This window comes from Aythya marila (assembly GCF_965140915.1).
Source record: "Aythya marila genome assembly, chromosome: 9".
Taxonomy (NCBI): Eukaryota; Metazoa; Chordata; class Aves; order Anseriformes; family Anatidae; genus Aythya; species Aythya marila.
Genome location: NC_139050.1, coordinates 10340046 through 10357368, shown reverse-complemented (window position 1 = coordinate 10357368; position 17323 = coordinate 10340046). Strand labels below are relative to the sequence as shown.

The following is a 17323-nucleotide window of genomic DNA, read 5'->3' as shown; positions in this document are numbered from 1 at the left end:
TGAGCATCTCTTGAGCTCTTCCCTTCCCACTACTGGAGTCAGCATCTTCACAGATGTACAGGTGAAAGCAACCTTTTCACTTCTCTCTGCCTACAATTTACACACATCAGACCAACAGATGAGCACTATAATTCCATAACGCAGAGTTTAATGAGTGCCGATAAAGTAGTAATATCAACACCTGATCCTGACCTCATCCCCTTCACTCTAAGAACAGTTTGTGGCCATAATTCGAAAAGCATTTGGCTTCATTACTCACACGACCATAGGGAAAAGTCATCCACACTTTCAGAGATGGCTTCAGGCCAATAACTAGTATCTTCAAGAAAAACATAAAGACAAAGTAAAACATTTGTGTATATAGTAAATATAGCAGAATTTTATTCCTTGGTGATTTCTCACACAACTCACACAAAGCTTTTTGCAAGCAGCAGGTTACCTTTGTTAGGGAGGCCATGGCCAATAGCGAGTACTGGGTGATAGGATGGTCTCTCAGCTCAACTTTTGCGTGTAGTGGTTCAATACAGCAAACCTCCCCCTTTGAGCCACTGAAGAGACATCGAGATTCACACGTTCTCACTCCCATAACCCTCCTGGAAACAAGAGAAATGAGACTGGTGGCCCGCTGTCCAAGAGGAGATAAGCTTAACAATCTCATGAAATCTTACGCACAGTCCTTCATAAATACTGTTTTTAAAAAGCCCTTTATACAGCTCCAGGAATTCCTTTAGAACAGCACCACACGTAGTCCCAAACTGGGACTCAGGGATAGACAAGAACTCCTTGGGATCTTACAGAAGAGTAAAGTAACCCAGCATTAGTTGCTTGCATTGCTGCTTTCTACGAGGAAGAGTTATTGACTTACTTAAATGACAGTTCAAATACGGAGCCTCCGCTATCATTGCAAATTGCAAGTGTTGGATCATCTGTAAACTGAGCAGATAATTGGATTAGAAGCAGCACTAAAAAATAAATTACAAAAAAAAAAACTGACAGAAAACTGTGCTACAGTATTAACAGCATACAAAAGTACATGCATTATATCTATCAGAAATACATTTAACGTACAATATGAAGTACAATTAGTGGCTTTTTTGTGTGTAACAAATGCAAGGTTTTACATTTTGCCCTCATACCTTCTGCAAGTTCTTGCTGGATTTTGTTATCAAAGCCCCATTACTTTCTATTGGAGCTCAGAACTGCAGGATACCAAACCTGTGTTACCACTGGAACAGCTCACAGCCTCGAAACCCTAAGTTGGTGCCAGAACTGATGAACGTACTGTGAGTCACGAACACACCAACAGACAGAAATATCCATAACTACCACTGAAACCAAATAATCGAGGTAAGAAAGGGCCACAGCCACAGTTGAGGCACCCTTCTGGAGGACTTTGTAACCCAGAACCTGGCAGTACAAGCAGCAGTGGACAGCAATGTCTGAGTGCTCCTCAATGCTGCCATCAAGTCACGAGCTACAAAAGGAAGCCATGAAGAACAGAGGACTTGGCAAAGAGGAAGATTTGAAAAAGCGCTGACAGAATCTATTTTCTACATTTCATATGCTTACGTTTAAGGTTGGTTGAACTGTCTCCAGCTCAAACCACTGCATGATACAGATAAATATATTTTAGCAACCAATTCTTCACGGTTTTTGTTATTGGAGATTGGAGTTACAGGAGACAACAGTTGCTTACATAAACAGCTAGAGCAGTCCATTATACTGCAGCTCACAGCCAATACTGTGATTTCAGCTCTCAAAACACTCTTTTAAGAATAATTTCTGCTCACTTTTCTCACCTCTGGATAGTACAGCCACATACCTCCTAGGTAGCTGTTCTCACCTGTAAATCTAGAAGCACTACGCAAAGAAAGCCAACAAACCTGACTGAACGTGAGTGTGGTTGACTTTTGTTTGTTTTAAAAAAGGTAGTATAAGAGGAGTACATGCAATGTTTGTTACCTTAATGTGCAAAATAGCTGTTCCTGGGGGGTGCGCATCTGTTATTGATCGTAGCAGCTTCCCGCTGGCCAGATCCCACATTGTGATCTGCAAGCAGATTGTTCGCAGCATAAGCTTCTCTGCATCACCTTGTGTGTCTGTACATCAGTAAGTTTTTATATTCTCATTACCATCCTCAGTTAGTATGCCTCCGTATCAAAGAAAAGTAATCTGGAACCCTGCTCCCACCCTGTTTTTACAAGCAGTTTACCCCACATGCTTATATGCTCACTGACAACTTCTGAGTTGTCAACTTCACAACTCTGAACCATGTCCTTTTGGCAAGCTCTCACCACCTGCCCAAACTCACTCACCACACAGGTACCTGCCTGATAACAAGATTAAAGACTCTACGGTAAGTCTGCTACCACACAACACTGTTCAAAGCGGTTCAAAATACTCCTCTCTCACAGAAGAGGGGAACCTGCCATGAACATCATCACTCCTCTCCTCCTGCATTTGCTCAGCTAACAGGTCAGAGAGAACCACGCAGCCTGGATTTCTTGGCTTGCTCTTGGATATTACAACCAGGCAATTTCTCAACTAAAAAGCAGGAAGCCCCAAACTACTTTCTGCATAATTGAAGAATATTTTGCCCAGAGGAGCTGAGATTACAATTTGAATCAAACTTTTTTATTGGAAATACTACATCATATGGTTCCATAAATCATTCATCAAAGCTTTATAGGCCAACTTTTTCAAAACTGCTGCTTTAAAATGTTTTTGAGTATAATTTAAAACTGGCTACTGTTCAAATCTGTATTCCCATATGGTCTTGGACAGTGTCATTTAGCCCTATCATAGGCACTGGAGCATGTTTTCTCTAGAATGAAAGTGAAACCTGACGGCGCACAGGGATGTAGAACTATAAAGAAAAACAAAAGCAGCCTTCTTTGTATCTCATGGTCTTAAATTTTACCAACTTAACTTTGATCTATTTTGTTTTAGTCCTATGATGTTTGCTCAGGAATTGCTCTCTCTTTTCAGGTTCAAAGACGGGCATCAAACTACAACAGCAGATTCAAACCCTTTTCCCCTGCATTCAAGAAGCCATGCTGCTGTTACATAACAGAAGCAACAAAACTTTGGGGCTAGATGTACCTTTGAATAATTTTAAGTTAGCACCACAGTAGAAAACTAGCTTTAATTGCAAAGTGCAGGTCTTAAAAAGTGACCTAGAAAGACTAAGCTGATTGTCCTGGTGGACCATTGCACATCTCTGTTTAGCAGAAAATTTATGCCACGATCTGCCACGATTAATTAAATCCTACACTATCTTCTGAGTATTCTCCATTTCCTACACAGAAACCTACCCCAAATGATCTGGGTCAGCTCACTGCCTGCAGGAATTGGTTAGCCAGAAGAGCTCTAGACAGGTCAAGCCATGCACTGTGTTTCTCTGCATAAATAACAGCTATATACTGAGTGTGCTCAGCTTGGAGCTACTGTCACCTACCATACCCTGCAGTAACTGCCTGAGGAAGGACACGGCACTGGACCATCTCATCTCAGGGGAATTACCTGTCCTTTCGCAAAGCCACACAGGAGCCTCGAACAGTCATTGTTGATGCTGAGAGCCGAGATAGCCCCATACTGGGCCCCCACAGCAGTGCTGCCCAGACATAGTCGAAGGGCCTGGTTTTGGTCTAGAGCATAAGAATTAATAAGTTCATTTTAATCACCATTCTTTCTTAACACCACGCAATTATTTACATACACAATTCACTTGGGGTACATTAATGATTCATAGGCTTATAGTTAAGTTCCTAATGATGAGTTTAGATCAGATCAGAGCACTTGTTTGTACAGAGATCGCAGAACACTGTCTTGCAGGGAAATACAAAAACTTGTTTAAAAAGTAGAAAACAGGCACAGAGTATAAGAATGCAGAGGCATTACAAACTGAGTAAGAAATTATTAGAAAAGTCATAGCAATATCTCTCTTTGCTTTTACTATTCTACAACAGAGCTTAAGTGGCAGCAAGGAAGATGACAAAATTAATTCTACCTTCCTGGTCTCATGCTTCTTTATGGCAATTTGGACATCAACTAAAAATCCCCAGCACAGACTTTTTATAAGTGCAGTTTTATGTAACTTTTATTCCTTGGTTTTGTTGATAAAGACCAGATGCTAGGCAGAAAATGACTGCGTGTCCCCACATAACTGCGCAGTTAAAATGCTCTGTGAGCTTTAGTGCACACAGTTCGTTCTTTAGAAGGAAGCAGCAATGACCAACATGCTGTGACACAACTTCCTTCCAGGAGACACGGGCTTCTGCAACTGAGGTGCTCGTAGCTGCGCAGCCTCCCAGGGACTGTACCGCTGCCTGCGAGTCCTGGGCCTGCCCCCTGAACACAACAAACAACTGGCACCTCTGTTCCTGCTGGGCTCTTGTGCATTTCCATCACGAGGTCCCAGATTGCTTTCTACGGATGCTGCACTTCAGCTGTTACAAACGATAGCTCTCTGCCTTTGGTGTACTGCTCTTACAAGCTCAGAGAACATATGGTCTGGATCTGGTTTTACACACCCCTCTGTTTTTGTGCTGCTTCTGAATGAATGGGGAAAGAAGAAAAGATGCTTTGTGGAGACTGTTGGAATGAAGACTAGAGATTTGAAATCTATCAGAAGCACCACAGTGACGTGTTCAGGCGTTTCACCTTGAGCAGGGAAGGGAAAGGACAGGATCTGGGGGAACAGACAGCAGCTGGGCTACAGAAACCCCCTGGAAGTAGTGCCCAAGGCACAGGACACTTCTCCATTCGAGTTGCAGCACCATTAGCGATGTGCTAGATGTGAAATAGAGCATGGAAGTATTTCTCATTTCCTCCAAACAGTACTCTGTAACGCAGACAGATTGATAGCTTAGCACACAGTGGGAGTCACCTTTCAAATTCTGCCAGCATGAAGAGACAGAAGTGGGAGGGATGAAAAACACTAGCGAGAAGAGCACCTGAACCAATGGATTATTCCAAAGCACTGTCAGCGTGGGGAAAAACAGGCTAGGGCCATATTGAAATACTTTTTCCACACTATTGCTTGTTTTCTTACATCTATCTTAATAAGCTTGACTGCTCTATTAAATAGTGGCCTGAAAGAAAATAAAAAAAAACAATCCTTTTTTTGCAATATCTGGATAGCAGTAAGAGAGGGGTAGGGATAGAGAAGATGTTAAAACCAACACTTGTTCTGCGCACCAAATGACACAGGACCTGTGGGAGAGAGAGAAGGTCATGCTCTGTCTTGCAAACATACAAGAAAAGCTCAGATATAATGGGGGGAAAAACATCAGTTTTGATCTAAAACATGGTGAAAGCAGTAGTCAAGAGGACACCATACGTTAAAGGTGCTCAAAATCAAGTGGGTGCTCCCACTCTTGAAATCTGTGGGAGGAAAAGAGAAAGGAGCCTACAGCTGGCCGTGCCTATGAAAACCATTATCTGTTCACCATGTGACAGCAGCCCAGGCAGCTCACACACAGTTTGTTTGCTCTGGGAGGCACAGCAGAGCAGTAGGAAGCTGCAGGAAGAAGGGAGCATCTCCCCCTCCTTTCTTTCTTTCCAGTCTGGCATAGGCCAAACAGCACAGAAGAGTCGCATTTCCAAATGAGAACAGGCATTTGCTCGTTTGTGCTTCAAAACGTGTCATGAACAAACTGCTCTGCTGTAAGAGATATCCAGTTAAGCTATGGGTAGAGGAGGATTATTCTTCACAGCTCAATAATCAGAAACAGCATAAAACATTGCTTTTCATTAACTTTCTAAATTAGCATGATGTTGTTCAATTTAAAGTCCTCTGACAGCCACAGAGAACACAAAGGTTCAAAGTGTGCAGAAGCAGCTCTGCAAACTGTCAGTCACACCAGGCACTGTTTAGAGATGGAAGTTTTACAAGCCCCGATGCTCACGTTTAAATAAGGATGCACGCAATTTGAGCGACCGTACTGTGACCTGCTGCCCTCACTCAGCACATGAGGAACACAGAGCCACAGCTACGGCAGCATCGCTGAAGCAAGAAACGAGAAAAGCACCGTGCGATTCATCCCACCTGCACTCGAGCACAAGGGTGAGCCTTCTGAAGGTCAGCCCGCTGCCCTGGGGCCACAGCGAGCCCCTGCTCCTTCTGCAGCAGGGGCAGAGGCAGGGTGCGAGCGGTGTTTCAGCCACCACCACTGCTGCACAGCATGAGCCTGCCTCTGAAACAAGGCCACTGCCCTGCACACAGCTCTCCTTGCTGGGAGGAGGTGGAAGTGAAAATAACCCCACCACACTACTGGAAAACACCTTGACATCACTGCGGCAAGGGAGCACGTGGCGTAGATCACAGCAGGCAGAAGTTCGCGGAAGGTTTTGGTGGAAGCTCAGAGAGCGCAGATGAACAGCTACAGCTGAAACACAAGTTTCCCCAGAGAGGTATTCCCCAAACGGTGCCTTCAAGGCCCAAAGAGATTCCTTTTCCAGAGCTCTGAAAATACAGTTCATTTATGAAGAGGCCATCTGCTAACCATAAAAATACGCTTAAAAATGTGAATATTGCAGCTTTTGCTATTAAGGCTGAATTGCATTCTTTTGTCTTTCACTTCAGCTTAACAACAGCTTACCCTACCAGTAAGTCAGCACATTGTATACTTGGTATGCCAATCAATACACAGTTTCCTGTAAAACATGGAAAAGGAAGATCTTTCACAGCTTTCTCTCTGAAAAGGGCAGCAGCTTCAGAATCACTACTTCAAATCCAGCTTTGCATCTTTACATGTGTACTACTTCCAAACCCGTTTTCTTCTTCCCTCCACCACAATATCGATTCAAAATAAACAAGACCCTCACCCCCAGATTAAATGCTTTGTAAGACTCAAGTTAGTCCTTTATAAGAAGCAATTGCCAATGCTTGCTCAAGATGCATTTTCAGAATTGAGAAATCATCCCTTGGAAAGCTAACCCCAGAGAAACACATGCCAGGACTTGTCTTTGTTTCAGCCAGTCAAACGATGACAGACAAGAAGGACCCATTAGATAGGATATTTTTAAAAATTACGAATTAAACAGATTAAATCGCTTCCAAGACAAAGCAAGGTGTCTGAATCAGCGAGTTCCCATTAATGAACTCATGAAATAAAGATAGCAGAAGGTTATTAAAGGTTATCTGATGATTTTCCAGACTATCAGTTTTGAATTAAGGCAGATAAAGGATCGAAAAGCATTTTTCCTCATGCTCGAAACAAAGATGGCTGTCGATTGACCAGAAAATATTTTTCATTTTGAAATTTAAATAAAGCAGCTCCTCATCTGAAAAATTTCTGGCAGTAACTATTGGTGTTGCTCTCAAAGTCTGAGGTTAAAGCTCTAAGGCACTTTAAAACAGCTCTACAAGTAGAAAATTAAAAACAAGCTTGTGAATATGAACTAAGTTACCTTCTGGGACATAGGAATAAACATATCACCTGAGAAGTAATCACTTCAGGAGTGCTCAGGTTTTCAACCAGATCTATTCCTTAATCCATGATTTCCCTGAGTTTGAAAGACTTGCTTTATTTCCAGCAGAATTACTCAAATTCTACAAATTTTAAGATGAGATGCTTTCTTCCCACCTCTATTAAGCACAGTACCAGAAAAAACTCTGCCAGGAGGTATCCCCTTGGCCTGGGGATCAAGAGGACAAAAGACATGAGCTAAAGGAATAGGCTTTGGACACCTTCTCCCTCAGTGACACAACTGTTGTCCCCTACACTAGGGTGTGCTGAACCCTCCTGCCCAGCTTGAGCTAATAAAAACGATTACTCTGAGCAGGGGTTAAGGCACAGCACCTATGACTACCACTGCTCCCTCCTCAGCTGCACACCCGGTGCTCAAGCAGGTGCCCCAGAAGTTGCTGTCTGCGTGCATGTGTTCCAGTTTCTGGCTCGTGGCTCCCTGCATCAGGTCCCTGATCCGCAGCGCTCCCACACAGGGCTGTCAGGCAGAAATAGGCAGACGGTGATCTCATGGAAGAGCCCTGCTTTGTCCTGCCCTGAAACGATGCCTTTGCAAGCAGCTACAGACCTGTCCTGCCCTGAAGTATTAAAAATGGCACATTGACGTGTTCCTCTGCTCTTGCCCTAAGAATTTGGAAGCGTTTGGTACACATGCATTCAAGAACCAGTTCCCAGACCGGCCAGAAGTAATGTCCACTGACTGGTACTGCCCTGCCTTCTTTCTTGCTGCTTATCTGGCGCCTTAAGTTCTGGCACAGAGTAACCTAGCACATCAACATGCAAACTGGGCAGGACGGGAGTTGTTCATGCAGGGTACATGCACAGTGCAGTATTACCGTACCTTTTCCTTTCAGTCCACACAGAAAGGGTCAAAAGAGGAAAGAAAAAGCCAGAAATCAATATAAAAGAAAGGAGAGAAGTACAGAACAGCATATGTGATAATCCTCAGAGAACCTTTGGATTTTGCTGATGGTGCTTTCTTTTGGTAACTTTTGGCCTTTTGATTTGTTCAGTTACCCGGGAGGATGCTGCGGTATAGCTAATGCACTAAAACTAAGCGGTTTAAAAAGCATGTAGTCACTGAGGAAAACTGAGTTTATAAACTGAGTTCAGTGAATTAAAGACAAAAAGAGAACAGAAGTGTGCAGGAATCAGTCCTGACTCCGTCTGAAACAAAGTTGGATGACATACCATTCCTCACCACCTTTAAATTGTAGCGCAGACTTACAGAGTATTTTAGGCTGCAAGGTAGTTATGGCCTAAATTATTATGGGCCAGGGACAGGTATGACAGTCCCTGGCCCAACTCTGCTACTCCAAGCAGGGTTGATGAGATCAGCTTGCTCAGGGCCCTGCTAAGTTTTGCATATCCCAAGGAAGCTGATTCTGCAACCTCTATCAACCCCTATTCCAGCGCTTAACCATCTACATGGTAAAAAAAGATAATAATAATAATTAGAGCTTCATATACTGCAAGCTGAGTCCACTGCTTCTTATCCTAACACCATGGATCTTTGAGAAAGGTCCAGTTCTCTCTTTTCTATACTTTGTCATTAGCTGGTAGAAGACAGCAATACAATATCACCTTAGCTTCTTTTTCTCCATGAAGAAGAAAGCCCCTTCTCTTGGTCTCTCCTTATACATCACATGCTTCAGTCCCCTAACCATCTCGGTGACTCTCCGCTGGGCTCACTCCAGTACCTCCATGCCTCTCTTGTACTGAAGAGCCCCAGACTGGACACAGGACTTCAGATGTGGTCTCACAAGTACACAGCAGAAGGAAATAATCATTTTCTCCTGCCTGCTGAAAGCCCTTACAATAATACAGCCTGGTATGTGACTGTATAAACAATAACTTTATAGGTTTCAATAGATCAGAAAACTTTAAGCCCTTGTTGCAAGTATGTAGAGAAATTTTTAGAGCATTAACATTTAGTAACAGTCAAGGACCTTTCAATCAGGAAAAAAAAACTAGCATTCTGCCAGGTATTCCACAGGCCACAACATTGCCTTCGGAAGCTACAAGATGCTAAGATCATGGTGAAAGTAACAGTAAATGTGTTGGTTCAAAACCAATCAAGAGTGTAACAAAGAAAACTTTGCTATACACACCTGCTGAACAAAACAAAACCTTATGAAATATACAAACTGAAATACCACTGCGTTTTAAGCTTCTCTGACGTTCAGTGATCAATCCTCTGGAGTGGGACTGGATGCAGAAATAGTCACAACAAAGTAAAGAACGACCCTTCCTCTTCGCATGCTTATGTAGACTCCCAGAGCCCTTTCTGGAATGTAAAATGCTAAAAATCTCTCTTATGACATCTGCAGAGAACAACTTCTTGTTCGAAAGCTTCCCAACTGCATCAAGTATCCACATAGAAAGCCAGCGATCAGAAAACCCCAGTAAAAAAAATCTTTTGTAGTAGCTCCACATACTGGGCAAATTTTAGAAAAAACATGATGATCTACTCCTAAGATCTCACTAAGACTATATGCTGACTGTAGTAAAGAGGTTAGTTACACTCAGATTAAGTACACCCTGCAATTATTTATATTTTGAATTCAGTAAAAGGTTTAAATTCTAGATTCCCAAGATGCGAGCTTTACACTGTCACAGTCCTTCCCATCTGTCTGTTGTACCCTGTCCCCCCACAACTTTTGGTCTCTTGAATAATTTCAGCCAACTTTGAAAGAAAACATAATTACACTTCTAAAATTGTTAAGGATTTGGTGCTGCACAGACATAATATATGGTAGCACTTCAAGAACAGCTCTTACCTAGCTGTTGAACTGGCTAGTCAGAGGCACAACCTCAGATATTTTTAATTTTATTGACTTTGAGACAGGTTGGTGGTAAGAGAAAGAACAACAGAAAGAAGGGATGAAGAGGTGACAGGTCCAAGAGAAAGCCAGGGAAGGTGAAGCCTATGATGCAAGTCTGCTGGTAGCTATGGGTAGAAGCTCCCCTTCTCAAGCAATACACTTAATTTTCCTAATCCTAGCAGCTATTATCTCAAAAGGGAGAAGATTAATACTGTACAAGACTGATGCATACGGATTCTGGTTTCTTTGACATCAAAACTTAGTAAGTTATATATAAAAATGGAGAAAAGGTTCTTTATACAACAGCCAAGGAGCTAACTTCCTTGATATCCACATGCCAATCCCCAGCAAATCAGAAGCAAGAACTATGCAAATAGGGACAAATGAAATAATACTTGTACTTTATTTCTCTGCTGAAAGAACGTTATAGTTAGCACAAACAATACATTAAAATAAATCCACCCTGCAATTGTATCTTTAGCTAGTTTGGGGATTGTTTGTTTTGTTTGTTTTTAAGATCATTAACGTGCAAAAAAAATAAAGCTTTATTTTTAACTTACCAAAAATCAGAGCTAACCCATGAGAAGTCCCCACTGCTATCAGATTTGATGCTGCCTGAAAAAGTCATGCAGAAAGATTGAAAATTGAGAAATGTCAGCCACAAATGCACCACTTAAAAGTCTCACTACACTCATGCAAAGTTTACCAGAGAGAGATTTAAGAAGGTTAGACGGTTATTACGTACAACCATTTTCTAACATACAAGTGGCAGAAATTTCCCATGTGAAAGCTGGAAAAGTATTACACCAGTATGATCATAATCCAGATTTTCTCAGGTTCAGGGGGCTGCCTTTTCCTCTGTTCTTTGAATTTCAAATGCTCAGAGTGTTCCCACAGTGAGTTCCTTCTCTGTAAAGTCAGCCTCATTCTTTTGGTGTGGTAGCTGAGTGTAAATATTCAGAGGGTTTTCTTCACTAAGCTGCTATATCCATATCTGAACTTTTCTACAATCCTGGGCAGAGCCAAGAGACATTGAAGAGACATTGTGCAGCAAGCCCAAAGACTCCAACTCCCTTCTGGAAGAGCTACATACAGCCACAAGAGTTTCATCGTGCCTGCAAACTGCACCTAAGTAAAACTTCATAGCAGATCTAGAAATGATGTAATGCTGTAAGTCAGATGAAAAAAGTAAAGTGCTTAAAAGTCTGGAGTATTTAAGTACAGTTTTTCATCCGACATGTACCTCAGTCACACAGGCTTTCAATTTTGCTGTGCAACCCTTAGACCTAGTGTCCAGTTTTTCTTTTTAATCAAAAAGTATAATTTCTTATGGATTGCTGCTACTATGGTCAAAATGACCAAGTACATCTTTGTTTTCTTCATAAAATATTAAAACCTATTTCACAATGACAGGAATATTTAAGTATTTCACCTACTTAAAGCATTTCTCTGATTACGAGTAGCTTTACTTTCGATATATTTTAACTAGCATGCTTGACTTCAAGAGATTTAGTGCAAATTGCTAAGCAGGAGTGTCCTTCAAAAGGCTTTTAGTGAAATTTTATACATTAAGATCATATTTCAGTTACATCAGAGCAACAGAGATTTTGAACTCATCGCTTTATGAGCACTTCATTTCAAATGTCTTAAAAGCATTGTTAGCAGTCAAAGCAATGACTGGCAAATAAGACATGGGTAGGAAAATTCAAAGTGTTCCATAGATGAACACTTACATCATGGGGAAATGTTAGGTGATCAACTAGCAAGTCCTGGTGATGAAATGTAAAAGGGGAGAGCACGGGGCTTGGTCAGCAGAGGGGCAGCTGAGCACTTAGGAAAGGTTGAACTCTGCTCCCAGAAGCTAGATCTTTCATGTTGCTTCTGCCACCCTGATTTAACAATTCTTGGCAAGGATAAGACTAGGCATGCATTAATCAGCTGTATTAAATTACTGCTTCAAATTTACCAAACTTATAAACAACTACACGGTGCTTGGAATTTGAGTACTTACTATAGCAGTGGGCAAGCCAGCATCCACTTTGTCCTAGAAGAACAGGACATGTTATAAATAAGAGGCAGAACTCCCAGCTCAATGCATCTCTCTAATAAGCAGAGCTAGAGAACACATTAAACCAACACAAGTCACATTTTAACAGTTCCAGCAGGGCAGAAACTGCAGAGAGAACCACTGGCTAGAAAAACCCAGAGAGAATGAGAAAGTGCACAGAAATGGAGAGCCAGTAGAACTGCCTGTAATTCCATAGGAAAGTTGCTGTCATGTTCTCAAAACAGTCTCACCTGAGTAACAATTTTTGGTATTCTCTACGTACACAGCATTGATATCCAATGCAAAACCACTTTGCTCTCAATCACACGTTATTAGCTTCCCATTTGGGTTGCTCACCCATACCTCCCTCAACGAAACAAGCTACAGCACACTAACGTTCAGACTCCAGTCACACAACCATCCTAAAAACACAGATGAGTCACCTGTATTTTATTTTAACAAGCCTACCATACGTGCTGCAGAAATAACATGCTTTATAAATCTGTGCCTTAACTCTGGCCTCAGTCAGTTTTCCCCTGGCAGCAAAAACTCCAGGCAGGCCTGAAGTGCAGTCACAAACCCAGGAACATGTGAGCCTGGGATGAGTGCGTTCTGTGCCTGCTACAGGCATTAAGCAAACCCGCTTCTAGCATCTTTAAGCAAGCAGAACAATAGCACTGCTATCATTTTATATTATTTTTTTCCCATTAGCTTTACTAACATCTAGCAACACAAACTAGTGTTAAAAGAGGACCTATGTTGCTGCTGCAAGATCTCAGCTAATACCTGATTCACTCCTAGCTAGAGATTGCTAGCAGTACTTTAAGTAGCAAACACGTCAATATTATCCATAACTAATGGGGACAGGGAAGAGAATACACACATCCCTCTACAACAGAGCAGGCTGGCATTTTAATTAATGAATGCAACCAGCAGAAAAAGACACTTACTGCTGCAGATACAATCTGGGCAGAAATTCCTTTCAGAAGCGAGAGTCGTATAACTGATCCATGGACAGAAAGAGAATCTGGGAGTTTTTTCTTCCTAAGAAAACAAGAAACAAACCAAATACAGCTTTAGAACTTTTTCTAACCCACAGATAAACCAATATGTAAATTCTGCACACACCCATAACCCCTGCATTCTTATTCCTGAAGCCCACATGACCAGATTCAAATGGACATGAAATTATTAGCAAAGCTTACAATGTACCACTGTACCTGCAAAGTATTTGTTTTAAACTCATCTCCTGGGGAAAAAGAAAGTCCTTCAAACAAATATTCAATTTCATGCATTTATCTGCAAACCTTAGCATTTATTAATAAAGCCCAAAAGCAACACTTTTGCTCTTTAATTCAGCTTTTAGTGAGTCAGGAAGCTCCAGCCTCTAAAGGTGAACATCTGAGGAAAATATAAAGTTGAAAAAGGCTCACTAGCAGAATACAGACCCTTGGGAAAACTAAATGTATGCTTAAAGAATAACATTCGATTCAAACACAGCTGATTTTATGTGAAAGGTAAATGGTGGTGTTTATGGAGAAAATATCTTTAACAAGTAACAAGTGAACAAGTGTACAGGGGAAAGTACCTTCTAAAAAGCTGTGGCATACTATAGCACACAGTACAGAGAAATGCCCCATGAAAATTAGATTTTTATTTTTTTTGCCACACTCCACCAGAAAGTTAAATTTCCAAAACTCCAGAAGTAACACATAAAACATTTGGTTCTTATCTCTCCAGAGGCACATAAACGCATGGCTCGCAAGTAGGTTGGCAAAACATGTTGTTAATAGTCTATGTTATGGCTAAGGACCCATTTCATTTGAAAAAGTTCACCAGCATATACCACAACACACTGCCTCATAGCCTTGTATCCTATGCAATCACTCATGTAACAATCATAACATCAGGGAAACCAAACACCAACTTCTTATGGCATGTAAGAAAGCCATAGGAGTGACTCAGGATGTGGATGAAGCCCTCACATTTCATCAATTAATGAGACAAGTCAGCAGCATTACAGCTAACTACCACATTCCAGGCTGCTTTTAGATGTCAAGATTAACATTCCACTTAGAGGAGCAACAGCAGTTCACTCACCTTTTAAAAATATGACCAGCTGCTTAAAGGCTCAGGAAGTCAACAGACTTCCATCAAATCTTTGAAAGATTTTCTTTAAAGTAAGTATGGTTCAGTGTTTTAATATCATCATTAACATTCAAATAAATTTTAATACTCCATTCCCACAAAATACACTTATTGCTCAAACAGGCTAACTCTAATGGATATATGCAGTGCTGCTTTAAAATTCATTTAACCTTCCAGGCAATCAGTCCTGTGGTACCTTTTCAGGTGTGTCCGGTCCCCACTGTCAGAACTTGCTACAGAAGATGTGTCATAGGAATGTGTATCCGTGTTATCAATGTTCAAGAGAAAGGGATCCTCCAGAATGAAAGACTCTTCTTCATCATCAGTCTGAAGGAAGAGAATCACCACAGCTTAGTAAATGTTCAAAATGCACAACAACCTAACTGAAACAACAGAAAAATAGCATCAATAACATGGGGAAAAAAAATAGAAGCTGAAGATAATAAGATAGTCTGCCTTAGAAAAACAGAACTATCATTTCACTGAACTGATATCGTTGAAGAACCAGTTTTCGGAACTCTCAATACTCACAGATGTAGGCTGGATAGAAAGATTTTAACAAATCTTTCTTCCCCATGTATGATTTATTCTTTCAAACTTTTAACAGACTTTTCAGCAAGCTGTTCTCAAGTGTCTCCAGTTGCCACGAGAAGGCATAAAGCTGTTATCATGTGCTCCTCCAGCAGTTGCCCAAATGGTGGCTAAGGGTCTACCAGCACCGCTGGCTTCTGTGAGCCCAGGGTCTTCAGCAAGAGTGTGGCCAGCAGGAGGGCTGACTGTGCTCTGCCTGGGGTCTTCTGCTGGTGTTCTCTCTCTACTCAGCCTGGAATTGTTTTTATGTTATTTTTAAACGGCCATTGTCCCCACTGTCTTCTAAATTCCTTATGGTTCGCGTTACCCTTGAAGCACAGAGCCAGAGAGCGCAAACAGTACTCCACCTACTGCCAAAGAGAGATCAGAGCAGGTGCTCAGTCAGGTTGTGCTCCACGCTAAAATCCTTTTCAGCAGATCCTTTGGCAGTCATTCCCACCCTGTATGCACTGAGATAAACAGCACTGGATAAAACTCCGTTTGTCTGCACTGACCTATGTTTTCTTTGGGTGACCGCAGCTCCACTGCCCTGACGTGGATGTGACTGCAGCCCCCACTTTGGTACCACCCCAATCCAGTACATCCCCCCTGCCTTCACCAGCACAGGCATCAACAAAAACAGGTCGCACCCCTGCACACCACCACTCAATATCCCCTTCTGCATGGGCAGCAAGTCACTGATGAATATTCCTCTAGTTCCAAGACTATATCCAACTGTCTGGGACATTTTATGCCTTTATTAGTGTAGCTTTTTGAAAGAAGTAACCTGTCCCAAACACCTTGCCTTTACACTGGTTTCATTGGAAGTCCAACCACCAATTCCCTCAACTTGCTACAAAGCCTATTTCCTCGGAGTTTGCCTTTACTTCCACGTCCTTCTTTTACCTTTCTAAAAACCGTGCTACTGGAAAACACAAACAGAACTGGGGTGGAGGCAAAATCAGTCCTCCCCTGCAGCGTCAGGCATTGAGAGTTTGTTACTCCCACCACAGGGCTAAACACGTGCAACAGACTACGTAAACAGAGTTGTGAAGAAACTAGCTCTCATCTCCTCCCACGTCTTAAGAAATTGCGCAGAGTTGGGTTGTGTTTGTTTATTTTAAAGCTAAAAATAAAGTTTTTTGATGCCCCTGACCTTAAAGGACAGCACAGCCTCCAGGTGACTCTGTCCAATTCCACAGCTGAACACAGTTAATTTCAATGGAAACCCCTTATGGTTCAGCTGGGAGTACTTCAACTGAAAAATGCAGCTCTGCCTTACAGTACAGCAATTACTCGAACGAACATATGCTTTGTCAGCCATTAATATCAGGAAATTATGGGGTTATGCAACTTTATTTCCCAGAAGAAAACACAAGGCCAGCCAAAGGAGCAGAGGGTGCCTCAGCTCAGCGCACCCTCGTGCTGCAGCCGGCTGCTAGGCCACTCACCTCGTTTAAGATGCTTTCCAGCGTCGGAGGGGTGTCAACTTGAGGAATGTCGAATTCTTTGTCATCGATCTGGACAGCAGAAAGCACAGGCTGCCTTTAGGTTGCCCACACCACCTCCCGAGCTCATTTCTGACTAAAGAAAAAGCAGCTAAGTGCGCACCCCTCTGATCCACCTCTGCGCGAACACAGCGTGTAGGCGCAGATTTCCTGATTTGAAGCTAACTGCCTGAAATTTGACGTTAGAAGGGGGAATTTCGGGTTTTTAGCACGGAAAAAGGCACACGAGAGACTCCTCAGCGAGGCACCACCGGCTGCCCTCCCCCGCCCTGCCGGGCCCCGCGGCTGCCCGAGGGGAGGGCAGGGGCAGCGGGGACGGAACGGGGAAAGGGACGGGACCGGGACCGGGACCGGGACCGGGACCAGGACCAGGACCGGGCCGTACGGACCGGGGGGGGACCGCGGTGCCGCAGGGTTGGGGCCGCACCAGCTCGCTGCGGGAGTCCAGCTCGCGGTCGAGCTCCGCCACGCTCAGCCGCGGAGCGGGAGGCCCCGGGCCCGGCAGCCCGCCCGGCTCGGCCTCGGCTCCCGGGGGGCAGGATCCCGGCTCCTGAGCCGCGTCCATGGGCGGCAGCGGGCCGGGGGCGGCGGCAGGCCGGGAGCGGGCCGGCACCGCCGGGACTCGAACCCGCGGCCACACTCGCGCCCCGCCCCGCGCCGGCGCAGCCGCTGCGGCTCCCCCTGCGGCGTTAAAGGGGCCGCGGCGCCGGCAGGAACTTTGTTTATAATTAATTAATTTATTTATTTATTCCT

General features: G+C 43.1%; 1 protein-coding gene across 1 annotated transcript in view; it reads right to left on the bottom strand.

The window, feature by feature from the left end:
• The window catches only part of VPS8 (VPS8 subunit of CORVET complex), a 75150-nt gene extending 57943 nt beyond the window's left edge, over positions 1-17207 (bottom strand). The window contains exons 1-11 of the mRNA XM_082766875.1: positions 16998-17207; positions 16514-16582; positions 14689-14819; positions 13295-13388; positions 12309-12341; positions 10858-10912; positions 3523-3647; positions 1963-2049; positions 866-933; positions 440-593; positions 260-319 (exon numbers count right to left, since the gene is read on the bottom strand). Of these exons, the coding sequence (XP_082623001.1) occupies positions 260-319; positions 440-593; positions 866-933; positions 1963-2049; positions 3523-3647; positions 10858-10912; positions 12309-12341; positions 13295-13388; positions 14689-14819; positions 16514-16582; positions 16998-17135 (1014 nt within the window). The 5' untranslated portion in view covers positions 17136-17207. The remainder of the gene's footprint in view (positions 1-259; positions 320-439; positions 594-865; positions 934-1962; positions 2050-3522; positions 3648-10857; positions 10913-12308; positions 12342-13294; positions 13389-14688; positions 14820-16513; positions 16583-16997) is intronic.
• Between the last annotated feature and the right edge of the window lie 116 nt (positions 17208-17323).